The sequence below is a fragment of the Nesoenas mayeri genome (assembly GCF_963082525.1).
Source record: "Nesoenas mayeri genome assembly, chromosome: 7".
Classification (NCBI taxonomy): domain Eukaryota; kingdom Metazoa; phylum Chordata; class Aves; order Columbiformes; family Columbidae; genus Nesoenas; species Nesoenas mayeri.
Window position 1 is genome coordinate 15062652 of NC_137551.1, and position 14968 is coordinate 15077619.

Genomic DNA, 14968 nt, shown 5'->3' on the forward strand with positions numbered 1-14968 from the left:
CTTTCAGCTGTATGCTTGGAATTTGAGATGCATTTAAAGTTTGGGTGGGTAACATTGTTCTGCACATCCAACAATAGGGGATTTCTATGAAGGGCAATAATATAATTGGTACAGGTGCTGTAAAAATCGGCTTGTGGCCTACAGCTCCACTCCAGGGTCATTCTGTGCTTCCTAATTTCTGGGTCAGAATATGGATTATGTGGAGAGACGAAGCTTACTTGAGAAGAGCTGTAGGATATTGCTGCATTTTAAACAATATTCTGTAGAAAACATGAGAATCTTGGGGCATTATACTTAAAAAACATACATCTGAATGTTTCTTAATATAACCTTTCCTCATAAATGAGACCTTTCAAGGTGCTTCTAAAGTGGTTGAGGGTTATGGCAATTCTAATTGAAATCCCTTTCTTAACTTCAGTATTGTGTCATCTGAAATACTCTGATGTTGTTTAGGAAACCTTACTAATTAAATTTCAGTAATTAAGATGAAGTAAGTATCATTTCAAAATCCCAAAGCACTACTCACGTCCTAAAGAAAATCTAAAATTCCACATGGGCTTTTTTCTTAACAAGTAGTATGTATGGAAAGTGCAATAGGAGATAATTGATTGCTTTAACTTCAAGAACTATTGTGTTTAATGCTATCTATAAAGTTAGGAAAGTTAATCCAGATTGCTCTGTCAGCTTTCTGCGGTTAGCAAAGTGGGATCAGTAAATCCACAGCTGTTTGCCATATGACTGTACTATAGCAGTATTACTACTAATATTAGAGGCATTCACCTACAAAAACCAGAAAAAAATCAACATCTTTCCTTTTTCTTAGCAAACAAAATAAGATTACTTTTTCACCCCCAGCCCCTATAATTTGCATTTTATGCCACTGAATGCTGGAAGTCCTGGGGTCAGCTCCTTCATTAGGGAGCACATTCTTCTCCTTACCAGTTACCTCTTGCCTCTGCTTTTTTTGCTTTCTAGTGTCTGTCCAGGAAAGTTTGGAAAGAAAATTTGGGAAACATGGTGGAACTATTCCAGTTGTGCCTACAGCAGAATTTCAAGATAGGATATCGGTAAGTAGTTGCTGTTGGTTTTTTTTACTCTTACAGTGTTCTGGTATTATAACTGAATTTTACCATTTACCAGTTTTACCATTGTAGCTATCATGGAGGGTTTTGCCCCAGGCAAGGCATTAATACATAATCAGCCTGGTGGCCAAACGAATAAAACAAGCAAGTGATCTGAACTGCTTAGGAATACTAGAAGTAAGGTATTTTTTTCTTTCTTTTACTTGAGCCCATGCAAAATACCTGCAATATTGTTAAAAAGCGTAAGTTTTAATACAGATGCGTTTTGTGTTTTTAAGTAGTGCTAGATTGCACTGTTGCTGTTCATGTAGGGTAGTTTTTCAGAGCAACAGATTATCTCCATTGTTAAGACAAACATGTGGGTTGGTTGGTTGGGGTTTTTCTTTTAAACAGGCAGGGTGCAGGGAATGATTCTTTTTGCAGGCTAGTAAGGAAAACTAAAAAGCCTGTGTTTTTTCCCAGTGTTTTAGTTTGCTGTGAAATACTTGATATTTCTGCTGGCTAACCTGATAAACATGTAGATTCTTTGAACCCTAGCTATCACAGTCTATAGAGCTTTTGTAGTGGGAAATACTGCCCCAAACATGACCAGAATTTGTTTTGGAGATCTTGTTGCTATAGGTTGCCTGGATTTCCAAACAGCTTTCAACAAAATCTCACACCACAGGCAGTTTGATATGCTGTTTCTGTAACTAAAGTGTAATATAGATGAGAGCTGACTGAAGATTTGTGGAATGTTCTTTTAAGACTGAATTAATGAGCAAAAAAAATGTCAGGTGAAATTCTTTTTTATCTAATGTGTAGCAATACATGGCGGGGAAAATTTCCTATAAAATGATGAGCTGTGAGCTCATACATTTGCATTCACATGGAAGACCTGGATATAATGGCAAAATACACACTGAGAAGTCCATTGCAATCAAAAACCAAATACAGGGTTCGAGATTGTTCTGAAGGGAAGAGAATAAGACTGACTAATGATGCCATAATATCAACCCAGAGTGTGTCTGCCTTCTGAATACTGCATGCAGGTTACGTCTCTTTATCTTCAAACATCGTAGAGGTGAAGAAAGTTCAGAGAAAGATCACAAGAATAATCAAAAACATGGAAGCTTCTCATACATGGAACAATGAACTAATCTAGGTCCTATTGTCCTGGAGTAGTCCTGGGCTGGAGACCGTGATCTGTAGAATGAGTGGTGTGAAAATGGATAGGTAAGGATAGATTGTTCACTGGAAAGAAAGGAGAAAGAGGATGACGTGCTGTCAGACAAAACCAGTGAGGAGCAGAATGAAGAATGGGGATGGTTCCTGGCACAGCTGACAGTTAAGATGTGGAATACCAGGCCCAAGGCATGTGTGGAAGCTAAAAGGGTTGGTCAGTTTGCTTTTTAACAGAAATTCAGGAGAATGTGGGACAAATGATTGGAGGAGACAACCCAGTGAGTTGTGAAAAAACATTAAACCATGCTTCCTCAGGAAGAAATTGGGGAAGTGCATGTGAACTTGGGTCACTGTCAGATGACAGAAACAAACTTTAGCCTGATCCAGTAAGATGCTAGCATTTTCATACATGTCAGGCTGAATGAATAGCATGATAGATAGGTTCTGTGACTGAAAGGAATTTCTGTGATCTTTTAAATACAAGCCATAGAAACTGCCCTAATAATTTCTACATCCATCCCAAAATGGTATTTGAGGAAAAGCATGTGTTTTGTGAAGCCAGGTCTGAATTTACTAGGAAGTTATAATAGTCAGATGATGGAACACTGAAGCTGATAGTCTGAATTAGGATGGTCCACCTCAGTTACTTGTTGTTCTGTGTATTTAAATTTTAATAGGAACAAAGTTTTTGTGGAGTCCCTCAGGACTAATACAGTGTTGAGTATGTGAACTGAGGACCCTTACCCTTCCTAAAACCTGACAGTCTTCAAAACAATTGGAAGTAGTTTCTATAAGTTAACTCTTGAGAGCTTTTTTGTTTAACATGTACTGTGTGTTTTGAAGGCTGAAAACAGTAGTTACATCAATTAAAAAATGTTAACATTATACATCTAGCTAAGCATATAAAAGACTCCAGCACTTAAGTATGAGGTTTCAGAATTGAATTGGCCATAATTAGCTCTTCAGGTAACACAGTGAAGGCAATTTAGTTTCTTAACACCAGTCATCACAAGAAAATGAGCAAGCAAGCTTCAGTAATTATGGCAATTCAGTGTCTCGTTGTCGCCGATACATGACTAGTACCTTTTTGTGTTTTGAATTAAGCTCTGATTTCATTTCCTGTTGTTTCAGGGTGCATCGGAGAAAGACATTGTCCACTCTGGGTTGGCTTATACAATGGAGCGTTCTGCCCGGGTAAATATTGCATTAGTAAATGTACCTATAGGAAAAAGAACTTAGGTGGCTTTGCAACAGTTTTTGAACGTGTGGTACAGAATTTTTTAGTAATTAAAGGAGGAGATAAACAGTTCATGATAATGGAAATCACTGTATGAGGTATTTCTGCTCTGTGCAAGGATGACCAGCTCTGACTGACTATAGTAAACATTAGAGACTAATACATGAAATTGAAAGGATTTTCTAGTAGGAGCTGTAGTAATAGGAAACTTTTTAGTTGTCCTTCTGTACCTGACTGATCTGGGGTACATGCCTTAGAGTGCTTTACTTTGTAATCAGCAATTTTAGATTAAACCCTTTATACAGTATTTTTAGTTAGCGGGGCAAAGACTACTTGAGACATCTTGTCTCTCCCTGTATCTGAGGTATACATGGATCCAAGACCTGAAAAGAGGCAGTACAGTAAACTGGGAAAGATTTTCTTCTCTTTCAGATCTCAGTTGTAAGTGGAAGCAAGAAATTTTAGACTTGATCCTCAAAGGATCTGAGCTCTGATACCAGTCTAGCAGCTCTTATAATTTAGATCCTCTAAGCAAATCTAGTGTAGTTCCTATGGAGAAACTTGCGGAAGTCACACATAACCTTTTGTGTTTCAGCAAATCATGCGTACTGCCATGAAGTATAACCTGGGTCTGGACCTGAGAACAGCTGCCTACGTCAATGCAATCGAGAAAGTCTTCAAAGTGTACAATGAGGCTGGCCTGACCTTTACATAAACAGGCCATTACCGTTCCTTATTGTATCCCATCCCTCTCGTCGTTAATGTTCCCTCTTCTTGAGAAAGCTTATCACAAGTTTACATGTAACCACAAAATTTTCTTTTCTTCTGACATAATAGTGGATCCTATTCTCAAATAGTTTCAGTCCGAACTAGCCTTTTTTACAATAAAAATCCATGGATTAGGAAGTTGTATACAAGTATGTATCTGAAGATAACAGTTCATCTGCACTTGTGGGGGCCATTCTGGGTATTTCGCCTACAAAACAAAATGGTACATTTTATATACAGAAGAGTGGTCTTGCCACTTGAGCCGCTTCTCCGACTTCAGATCAGATACTGTACTAGATGAGCACTTGGCTCATTATTACTTCATGCACTTTTGTTTAATGATGTAATTTTGGCTTTGGCACTTTCAGTAAGGCCTTGTATGATCAATGCTGTGGCATTGTCAAAGGAAGATCGGGCCTCCAGCAGGGATTAACTTTGACAAGAGTTTTATTTTTATTTGTAGTACAGCTTCAGGCCTGATTCTCTTTAGGCAATGTTTTTTTGTTTAACTGTGCTGCTGTTACAGGACTGCCTTGTATTGCTTGTTCAAGCTAGTTTGACTATCACCATGACATGTAGAGGTGACAGACTAATATTTTTGTAAGCTGAAACTACTAAGCAATTCAAGTTATGTTTTTAATCCAGTATCTACATAACTATTCTGACTATAGGTTGTTTCCTTTTTTTTTGGAAAAAAAAAAAAAAATAGTCTGAATCTGGTAAGCCATCATACGTAGTTTTTTTGGAATTCTGTTTCAGTCTCTTCCTTTCAGAGGCTTTTTGAAAATCAGATACTGCCTCAGTGAACAACTACAGTGAAACCGAACCCAGAAGTCATTGGCCAAAGTACAGAGGAGCTAGAATGCTGCTGCAAACTTAATCCACTGTCTTAACACACACACAGCCTTTTTTTTTATTGTCATCAGGAGGTCTCGAAAGTTTCAGACATATTAGAGTACAACAGAATAGACCTCACCACAATATTGGATCAAGCACAGTTTTTAAAGTGTAAGGCTTTTGTCCAATGGAGTCCCCTTGAAGTGCCAGATGTTATTTATGTAATGAATATGAATGTTTTTTTTTAAGAGACAACTAGTCCCTCCCAGAAACTCATGCTTTTTTTCTAACTACTTTGTAACTGCATGACATAACCTGGAGAGAAGAGCAGTTATTAAAAAAAGTTGACCTTTCCAAGCCTTCTATGCTGGTGTATTACTATTTTCTATTTCATGCAATAGCTTTCTGTAGTTACAATCAGCCTGTGAATCCTCACAGCACTTGTTTATTCATTACGTGCCTACTGATAAGATACTGTCTCTGAGTTATCCTACAGGGCTCACTAATACAGATCTCAGTCTCTTGAACTTGCCTGTCAGCAAGACTTTCGAAGTTGGATATATTTGGTAAATCATTTCAGGTCTCTACTTTGTCCACTCAAATTTGTGTGAAGAACTATTCTAGTAGTTAGCATAGCGCAATAAACCCGTGTGATGCATTTAACTAGTGGCTTACTCCATCGTATATGCTGATATCCAGGGTTATAAAACTACTTACAATCACTTCAGTAGAGTGTATATATGTATTAATATATATACTGGCATTTAGTTTTTAAAACATGAGAACCCTTTGAGCACAGAAGAATAACTGTGATCTATGGGTGGATCTCTAAACACAAAACCTGTATGTTGGATAATCTTTTTCAATGCAGTTTTTATGTAAACATTTATTAGACAGTAAAATGAAACTAAGATTTATGCCTGGCAAATTGCAGCCTACTTCCACCAAAACTCGGAGGCTAAAAACCTCACAGAAAAATCATTGTGTTATTGAGAAAAAATCTTAGAGGCCTAGTTGTGTTATCTGGCAGCAAAGTTGTTGAAAGCAAAGTGCAGTAGCAGTGAAGAGACTTGGCTAATTTACTGTCATTCTGCCCCTTTTCCCCACCTCATTTTCTCCCCTCTCCAGCTAGTTGAGCACCTCTAGTTGGGCTCTGCAAACTTGAAAAATGAGACCCTTTCAAATGTTGGAGCATACAGAAAGCCGGCACAGCCAGCTCACTGGGTTCTCTTCTACTTCCTACCCCATTTGAAGAAAAAAAAAATCTCAAAAGCTGCACAGTGATTGAATTCCCCGGTTCATTAGCATCTGCTACACTCACAAGTTAACACTTCCCAGGATGTCTTGAAAGAAAGCAAACCTACCACCTGGCATGACTTTACCCAATCCAGGGATGGGTCCTTAAGGTTGACTAGATTTCTCCTCAGCCAACTTGACAGCAATTGTTACTGATCTCTTGTTTACAGGGTCAGTGGTGGGGACATACGAGACATGAATCTGAGCATATCCAAGGGCTGCTATAAGAATAACCTGCTGAGATTCTTGAGGAGATTGATGCCTGGAGTCTGACTTAAGATTACAGCACATCAGCTGATTTGCCCTTTGCTTGTAGATGAACACCAGAACCAAACTGCATCAGTGAATCCAGACTTCTTATGAGGGCCTGTTACAAAGTGGGCTTGTACAGTGAGGCTTTGCTGGTGCTGAGCATTGTTGAGCTCAGTCCTAATGTGATGGGTTTAGAAAAAAGTAAAACTGAGTGTTCCTTACCATGTTTTGTAGCACATACCTCTCAAGGCTTACCAACAACGACAGAGAGAACGAAGTGGTAACATTTCAGGCAGTTTCTATAAGTTAATGTAGTTTTAGAAGCCTGGGTGCAAAGCAGCTCCAGCCTATTCTTAGCACCTAGGCACAGCTGAAGAAAACAATCACTCTCTGAAGTGCAGGGTATAAATATTGTTTTGGTGGTTTTGTTTTTTTACTACAACTGTAACTTCAGTTAGGTGTTAGATTAAACTTCTTGGGCAGTGCTCCCCTCCTCACATATGCATACCCCCACAAAGTTTTATCTTCCAGATAACGACATTGTCACCACTTTTATTCACTCACATTCATCGAGAAACTTGCCAGGTGTTTGGCAAGGTCAGTTGGTACCTGAACTTAGGTATGGACGCAGATTTGACCGTGCTCTGAACCATGCTTACTACCTGGAGCAAAAGACATCCTTACCACAGCAGGTGTTTGGGATCTCTCATGCAGCATTAAGTGCTGTTTGTGCAGATAGTTTGTGCTGAACAGCATCTCGGTACATACTCTGAAGCTGGGAGTGAATTTCCTGAGAATGACAACTGCACTGTTCAAGGTTACATGCTGCTGGCAGACTACGAAATGCAAGGTATCTCTGTGATACAAAAGAGCACACAGGTGCTTCCTTTGTATTGGGACAGCTGTGGGGTGCTCATCAGCTTGTGAGACTTGCACACACATACGCGATTGTGACTTACACTTGGTGACAAAATGGGAGAGACCAACTCTCAAGTCCTCGACTTTGCATTGTGCCCCTTCGAGCCATCCCTTCCCATGTTAAAAAAAAAGACTGTTTGTCTGCATTAGTAGCACAGCAGAGCTTTAGCTGTTTGCTGTGTATGGTAATCCAGTCTTTCCAGATCAGTGATTAGAAATGTCTTTTTAATATGTGTAGCCGAAGGATTCTTAAGGAATACATACAAGCCAAGTGGAGTGTAAGTATTTTCTTTATTTAAGAGTACATGTGTTAGAAATCTGTTTACAAAATTTTCAGTGATGGTACGTTTTCTTCATTGTCCAAAGCTTTTGCCCCATGAAGTTGCTTGATTCGCGACATTTTTTACGGCTTTTTCACCAGTTTCAGCAACTTTGTAGACTTCATCAAGAACTGTTAAAACAGAAAAGGAAAGATAACTGTAGCATCACTGCAATACCTTCCCCTTTCCCACCAGGTGTGTGACAAGGAGCAAGGCAGGGTTGGGGGAGCTATCTGGGATTTCACTGGTGTGACATTGTTGAAATAAACATTTCCGTACCTTTCTGACCAGCATCCTTAGCCTGTTCCACCGTTTGCTGCACAGTCTGGCCTACAGTGTTAACTGGAATTAGGAGAAAACCAGGTGTAAATCAAGCGGTCTCTATGCTTTCCCTAAACTCAGTAATCACATTTTAGAAAGGTTTGCTGAATGTTTCAGTGCTAGAAGATGAAGAATTATTCTATAAGGATGGGCACCCTGGTTTAGTGGGAGAGAGATGCCATTAGGAAACTGGCAATAGTTCCCCATGTTACCGTGTGTCTTGGTACAGATGAAGATTATGGAAGTTACCATCTGTGTCACCTGCAGTATCAGGAAACAAAGCCTGGTATAGAATCATGTGCAATGAAACCTTCATTTTAGTGGGCCTGGTAGGAGCTGCAGAGGGCAGGCTTGGGCAGTTTGGTTGGTAAAGAGTCTCCCACCAACAGCATAAAACTTGATGCTTACTGCCTGGAAGCAGCATGTCATCAGGGCAGGGCATCCAAGTTTAATGTACAGCCTAATACTTCTCTTTTAGTTAGAGCAAATTGTACTCTGTAAGAGACCAGACTGGTTTTAGAGGCATGGAAATGTTGAGTAGAGGAGACGTATTGAGACATGGAGACCAAGAGAAAGTATTGTCTTAAAGTAAAGGAATTGGATTATCAGCTTACAATACCTGTGATCAGGGAAGTCTTGCTTACAAGAGTCAAATAAAAATTTGGGGCAAACGGCTTTCATTTGAACCTTAATTTGTTTTATTCCGCCTGGCTCCAAATACTACCTTTTAAAACAAACACTGGTGCGTGCTGCACAACAGACACCCAAGCGGGGACTGACTGAGCAAGCCAAATTCCTCATGGACATGGCACGAGGGAGACGTGCTGCAGTGAGGAAGGACGTTTAAGTGGACTGGGAGTGTCTAAAACTTCAAAAGTCTCCAAGCTTGGATTGCATCGCTCAACCGTAGTTGTTTTGTTAAGTGTCTTGTAAAAACCAGTGGCCTATTTCGCCTTGAGTTTGTAGGACACTTTCTAATGCTTTAAAAAGTACTCATTATCATCATGCATCATTTTTTGCTGCAGTTTCCTAACATGAATGATGTACGCTGCTCACAAGGTGTGGCTGAGGAAAATGCTTCCCATAGTGACCTTAGGTCACAGCTGCGTTCACGGCTCCTTGTACGAACCATGGGGTAGGTGCTAATTTTAGATGCTTACAAAGCCCAGTTGTATCATTCTGCACTTAGCAATGACTCATGAGACTGTGCCTTTGGGGCATGTGCAGGCACAACAGGCGTAGTTCAGAGACAAGGTGATTAAGAGATTTACAGCCACCCATTGGACAGTCTTGTTTAATATTCGCATAAAAAATCCCCTTTTGTTTTCATCTAAATGGGGATTTGGAGGATACCTCTATGTATAATACTCACAGAGTAGGTGCAGTACTGCTACTGATGCAACATGAGTTCAGCATCATCATCGAGGTATGTGCTGATGGCACAGAAGTGGCCAAAGTCAGGCCAGTGCCTGGGGGCTCCCGCTGTTGTTCCAGGATCCAGCTCCAGCTGGAAGGGCGGTGCTGTGCCACAGTACTGGCTGGGTAGATGTGTGCAAGGTGCAGGCGAAGAGCTTCAGAGCTCTGGTGTCTGACCAACTGGTTCAGCTTCAAGTGCTTGGGACAGAAGGACTGCTGGTGCCATCTAAAAACTCTGCTCTTAGAGTCTGTTGACTCCTAAACAGTTACATCAGCTGAACACCAAGATTACTACTCAGTCCCTTCAAGATGACAAATACCACTTCCAAAGCATCCACATCAGTCTTACAGCATAGGAAACAGCAGATAGTGTTTCCCCAGCATTGAAGAAAGTTGAGAACATCAAAAAGTCTCCTCAAGATACACATTTTTAGGGATGCTGTACAGCAAAAGCAAAATGAAGACATTTTCATTTGAAAACAAAAAATGAGCATAAAAATAATTGATTCTCGAATAAAACCAAAGTCTTTGGAATGGGCAGCAGTGGGTGTGGAATGAGGCATCTTTCATCTTCCTAGCAAACTGAACCAAGGATAGGTGGTAAATAAGTAGCAGGCTTTCCACTTGATCACTGGGCACATAAGTAATATTTCTACTGCATTTGAAGTTACAGACAAAATGCTTGGTTTGTAGAGTTTACCTAACTGTCATGTGAAGAAATACGAAACAGTCTCTAGGGTTTCATATATTGTACTAAGCACAATCATTTCAGGAATCGCATGAGTCAGATCTCTTGTTTGTGTTAAAGCTTCACTAACAATGGCTCATCTAAATGGCACGCTATTTAAATTCGGGGTCGATTCTGCAAGTCTCTCAGCAGAACTAAACTTGACTTAGGTGCCCTGAGCCCCCACAGCTGCACTTGTGCTTTTGGTGGGGGGAGTGGCTGCGACACTAGTGGGGCTGGAGCACTGACAGCACAGCGGAGCTGGCTTAACTGCACATATTTGTGCAGCACCGAGCAGATAAAAGACCTCAGAGCTTCAGGAAACTAATCCACTACTCCACTACAAAACTTGTGTATATCATGGCTGTTCATGTCAGAATACAAAGCCTTAAATAAACAGTCTTCCCTCCCCTCTGGGCTTTCCTCTGTCCTCTCGTCAGTGCATCACCAAGACACCCACACAGTAAAAGCCAGAGTGGGACAAGTTGTGAAAAACCAGTAGTTAATATCGGTCCTTCATTTCCTATAGTGTTAGAGGGTTTGGAGGTTGCAGTTCACTGACCACACTCTTGAGAGCATCTAAACCAGGGGTGTCAAACCCATTTTCACCGGGGACCACATCAGCCCCTTCAAAGGGGCTGATGTGGTCCCCGGTGAAAATGGGTTTGACACCCCTGGTCTATAGAGTTCCTACCCAAGAGAGTGATTTGCTCCCAGCTGAGGGACAAAAATCCTGCAGGGGTGGCAGCCAAGCATATCCTTTAACACCTAAGACACAGGAGGAGGGAAAGCAGCAACTTATATTTACCTGCCGCCTGTGCAGCGCTTTCGGCCTGTTGCGTGGCTTCCTCAGCAAGCTTCTTCCCAATCCCGAACATGGCTGTGCTCAGTCCTCTCTCCTACAGAGGATGCGTGAGTGAATCCCTAAATTCAGTTCTGCTACAATGTGCAGCAAAGTGCAGCTTTTTATAGACAAAGCAGGACTCCTCCCAGTAGTTACAGGGCAAATGCAAGCTGGAACATGGAAAGTCATGAGCCCTTGCCAGGTGATTAATATAGGAGGCATAAAGGGTGAAGGGACATTAGGGTTTGTTATGTTTTCCTCCCCAGAGAGAGGGCGTAGATTAATCGGCAGTTTTCCATGGCCCAGGAATGAAAGCTTTGTGTTTCCATGTTGAGGAGTTGGTAAACAGCATGTGTGCCACAGCTGTCCCGACCAAAGCTCCCGAAATGGTGCCGTGCAGAGAGATACGGAGACAAGCACAGTCCATTGGGAACCGGGCAGAAAAACATTGCATTGCAAAACACGCAGCTGAAGAATTGCTTAAATCAACTTCGGCGTTTCAAAACCTTACATAGAAAAGTATCCAGTTTCAGATGATTCTTTCCCACATTTTTTTTCTCATCAGTGAGACATAAAATTCATGTCTATAAAAAGAAATGGGAGGAGTTAACCCTGCTTTTTAATGTATCTGATGAAATCTTTGTTGTGTTAGACAACGCTAATAATTTTGTGGTGTGTCATAATTAATATTTTAACCCCTTGTTTCCCATGCCTGGCTCAGGAGAGTGATGACAGAAGGTTTGTGTCCTTCCCCTCTGTCCCCAGCGTGAACACTCAGGCCCCAGTGCAGCACACAGGGACCTGGGCAGCAGACCAGGGCTGGTGGGGGCAGCCCTGCAGCCTCTGCCCACCCTTTCCAGCTGCAGCTCCAGGCTCACACCGCCTGCCCCAAGTGACAAAGAGCTGAGGTGCCACCTTGTCCCCAGGGCCAGGGCCAGCGGGGTGGGAAGTGGCACAGGGCCAGCCCGCAGGACAGGACAGGACAGGCTGCCCAGCACGCTGTCTCCAGGCCACCCCGGTTCCTCCTGCTGGGCGCCCATACACTGTCCATCCAGCCGGGAGCTGCTCCCACCTCAAACAACCAGGCTGATCAAATAATTGTTGCTGAAAAGGGGGGAAAAATATAACCTACCTCAGAACAAGGGTTTTATTCATCAAACTGATGTTCTGCCTACGGTTACCAGCACAGCAGGCTCTAGGAATACCTCTCCTGATCCCAGACATATCACTTCACGAACAACAGTTGCTCTGCAATGTTCCTTCCAGCATTACAGTAAAAGTTCTGCTTTCTTCCAACCATTGCAGTTTCTTACCAATCACAAAGTCCTGCTTCATGTAAATTAAATTTAATGTGGAGGGATTTCTGGGGGTGGGGACAGGATTCTCTGCATCATTTTATCTTCTGACAGCGGGGAGGGGATTACTCGCCAAATCTGAAAGAAAATTCTACCAGAATATGCTCACAAGAAAATAGAAGGAAAGTGACAATTTTGTTTTTAAATTAATGCCTTCCTTGATTTCAAGTCAAGGGGCATTGTCAGAGTTTAGAACTGACCTACAGTGCAGAAAAATACCCTGAAATATTTCAGATAACTCAGAACAGCATTTGACCCCTGGAAATTCACTGCACAGCAGCCAAGCAGTAAACTGCACCCGTTGTTCCCTGACACAGCCTCAATCACCCACAGCTGGCCCTGCTTGCAGGAAACAGCAATTTCCTAGTCCTGCTGGGCTGCTGCTCCACTTGCTGACAGAGATGTGAGAAGACAGCGGGACACAGTCAGCAACAGGCTTGTGTATTTGGTGAGGTGACTGTTTACACTGTAAAGAGACACTAGAAACACCCCTCTTCATCCTATCCAAACTGCAAAGGAAAGGACAGTTCCTTCTCTTCCCCTCCAGTACTGCAAATAGTGCTCTAATTTTTTGTCAACAGCCACATCAACACCAGCTCCTTAACAACTTCCACAAGAGCAGATTGGTACAGCTCCAGCACTGATGCTTTGACTTCCCAATGAACCTAATTGTATTACACTGATGCACTGCAGGTACATATTGAATTATAACACTAGAGGAAGTACGTGCCATTGCAACACTCCTACAAACAGGAAGGTGATGATTGCCTCACAGGAATACAAACACACAGCATTAAAACACACTGCAGTTTTCAAATATAAAAAGGACCTATTTTGTGTTATAAGAAAATCGTCAAAGCTTGAGTGGCAAACATCCTCAAAGCTGAGAACTGACCTGCATAAAGTTTGTATCGGGAACATCTTCATGGTGTCTGACCTGAAGCCTGATATGCAGTGCTACTTTGACATATAAAGCGCTTCTGTGCTGAGGATCTTGGCTACAACTAGCAGCAACAAACAGTCTTTTCCTTCTTTTCCGGAAGATACACGAATCAAAGCCTTTGACAAACTCCGCATGTGTTCTTTGGTCACGGTGGCATCGCTGGGGATGCAGGAGAGAAACGTTCTGCATCTACAAAAGGGAAGTGGATGACTTACAATGAAGAGCAGAAGAAAAAGAGCGTAGAATAAAGCCAGTACGCCAGAAAGAAAAGTAACAGCCATTGTACACAAAATCTTAATGCGGCGGGCCTCAGGAGCCAATTGCTCGCACATTTGCACCTTGGTTATGTAATCCCTTCAGCGTACAATGACCAGCGTTCAGCTGAAGGCCACAAGGCCTGTGCTAAAGCCAGACTTAACTAATCGTGATGCTTCACAATGTCTGAAGCTGCAAGGCCGGTAGTCTCTGTAGTGTCTGATCAGGCGTTTCGCAGGTCGCTTTCAGCTTGTGTGGAAGGGTGGGCTGACCAGCACTGAGCGGACTCGCATGTCTTTAGGCCAGCAGGAGTCACGCTTCCGGTGACACCGGCCACAGCTGTCCCGACCAGGCTGCGTTTGGCACCGGTGAGCGCTGGGTGCCGGTTCCGGGCACGCTGCAGGAGCGCACGGGGTTTTGATCTCCACACAACGCGCGGGTTTGTTTCCGCTCCTCTGGGGCTGCGCCTCACGCGCCGCGACTTACCGCAGCCGCCGCGCGCCCCCGAGCGCGCGCAGCCGTGCCCCGCCGGGCTCGTGCCCCCTGCAGCCGTCCCGCCCCGCCCCGCCCCGCCGCGGCTCCGCTGCCCGCCGGCGGCCCGGCTCCTCCCCGGCTCCTCCCGCCTTCCTCCGGAGCCGATGGAGCCCCGCAACCAGCCCCTCTCCCCGGCTTCCCCCGGTGCGGTGCAGTCCCCGGCACCAGCTCGGCCCGGTGCAAAGCGCGGGCACGTCGCACACTCGGGAAGGCGGGTGGTGTCCGCGCGCCACCCGGCGGGCGCGCGGGGTAACGGCCGCCCGGGCCGGACTGTCCCGCGCCAGCGCCAGCTCCGCCCCGCGCTGCCGGCGCGGGCTCCCCCGGCCCGGGCTCCTGCCGCCCGGCTCCCCCCGCCCGGCTCCCCCCGCCCGGCTCCTCCCGCCCCGGCTCCTCCCGCCCGGCTCCCGCTGCTGGGCGGCGGACGGTGGGGTTCTGTCGTGTGCTCTGGCGCTGTCCCGGGCCGGGCTCCCCGGGCAGAGCTGCCTCCCGGAGGGCCTGGCTCCACCCTGCGGCTGAGGGGCCGGCCCTGTCATCCCCTGCTCTTGGAGCTCGGTGGGATGGATGATTTTATTCCTCGTTTCGGGATAATAAAGCCGGGCCTGTGAAAGATGTGGCTCAGCTGAACTGCGGGTCTCTCACACCCCAGCCGGGTCACATCCCTCGCCACCTCCTAATTGAATTGGAAATCTGTTGACCATC

At 43.9% G+C, this 14968-nt stretch overlaps 1 protein-coding gene across 1 annotated transcript in view; it reads left to right on the plus strand.

Moving 5' to 3' along the window:
- Positions 1-5829, plus strand: part of GLUD1 (glutamate dehydrogenase 1) — a 29757-nt gene extending 23928 nt beyond the window's left edge. The window contains exons 11-13 of the mRNA XM_080347362.1: positions 976-1067; positions 3378-3440; positions 4079-5829. Of these exons, the coding sequence (XP_080203488.1) occupies positions 976-1067; positions 3378-3440; positions 4079-4198 (275 nt within the window). The 3' untranslated portion in view covers positions 4199-5829. The remainder of the gene's footprint in view (positions 1-975; positions 1068-3377; positions 3441-4078) is intronic.
- Positions 5830-14968: the final 9139 nt, after the last annotated feature.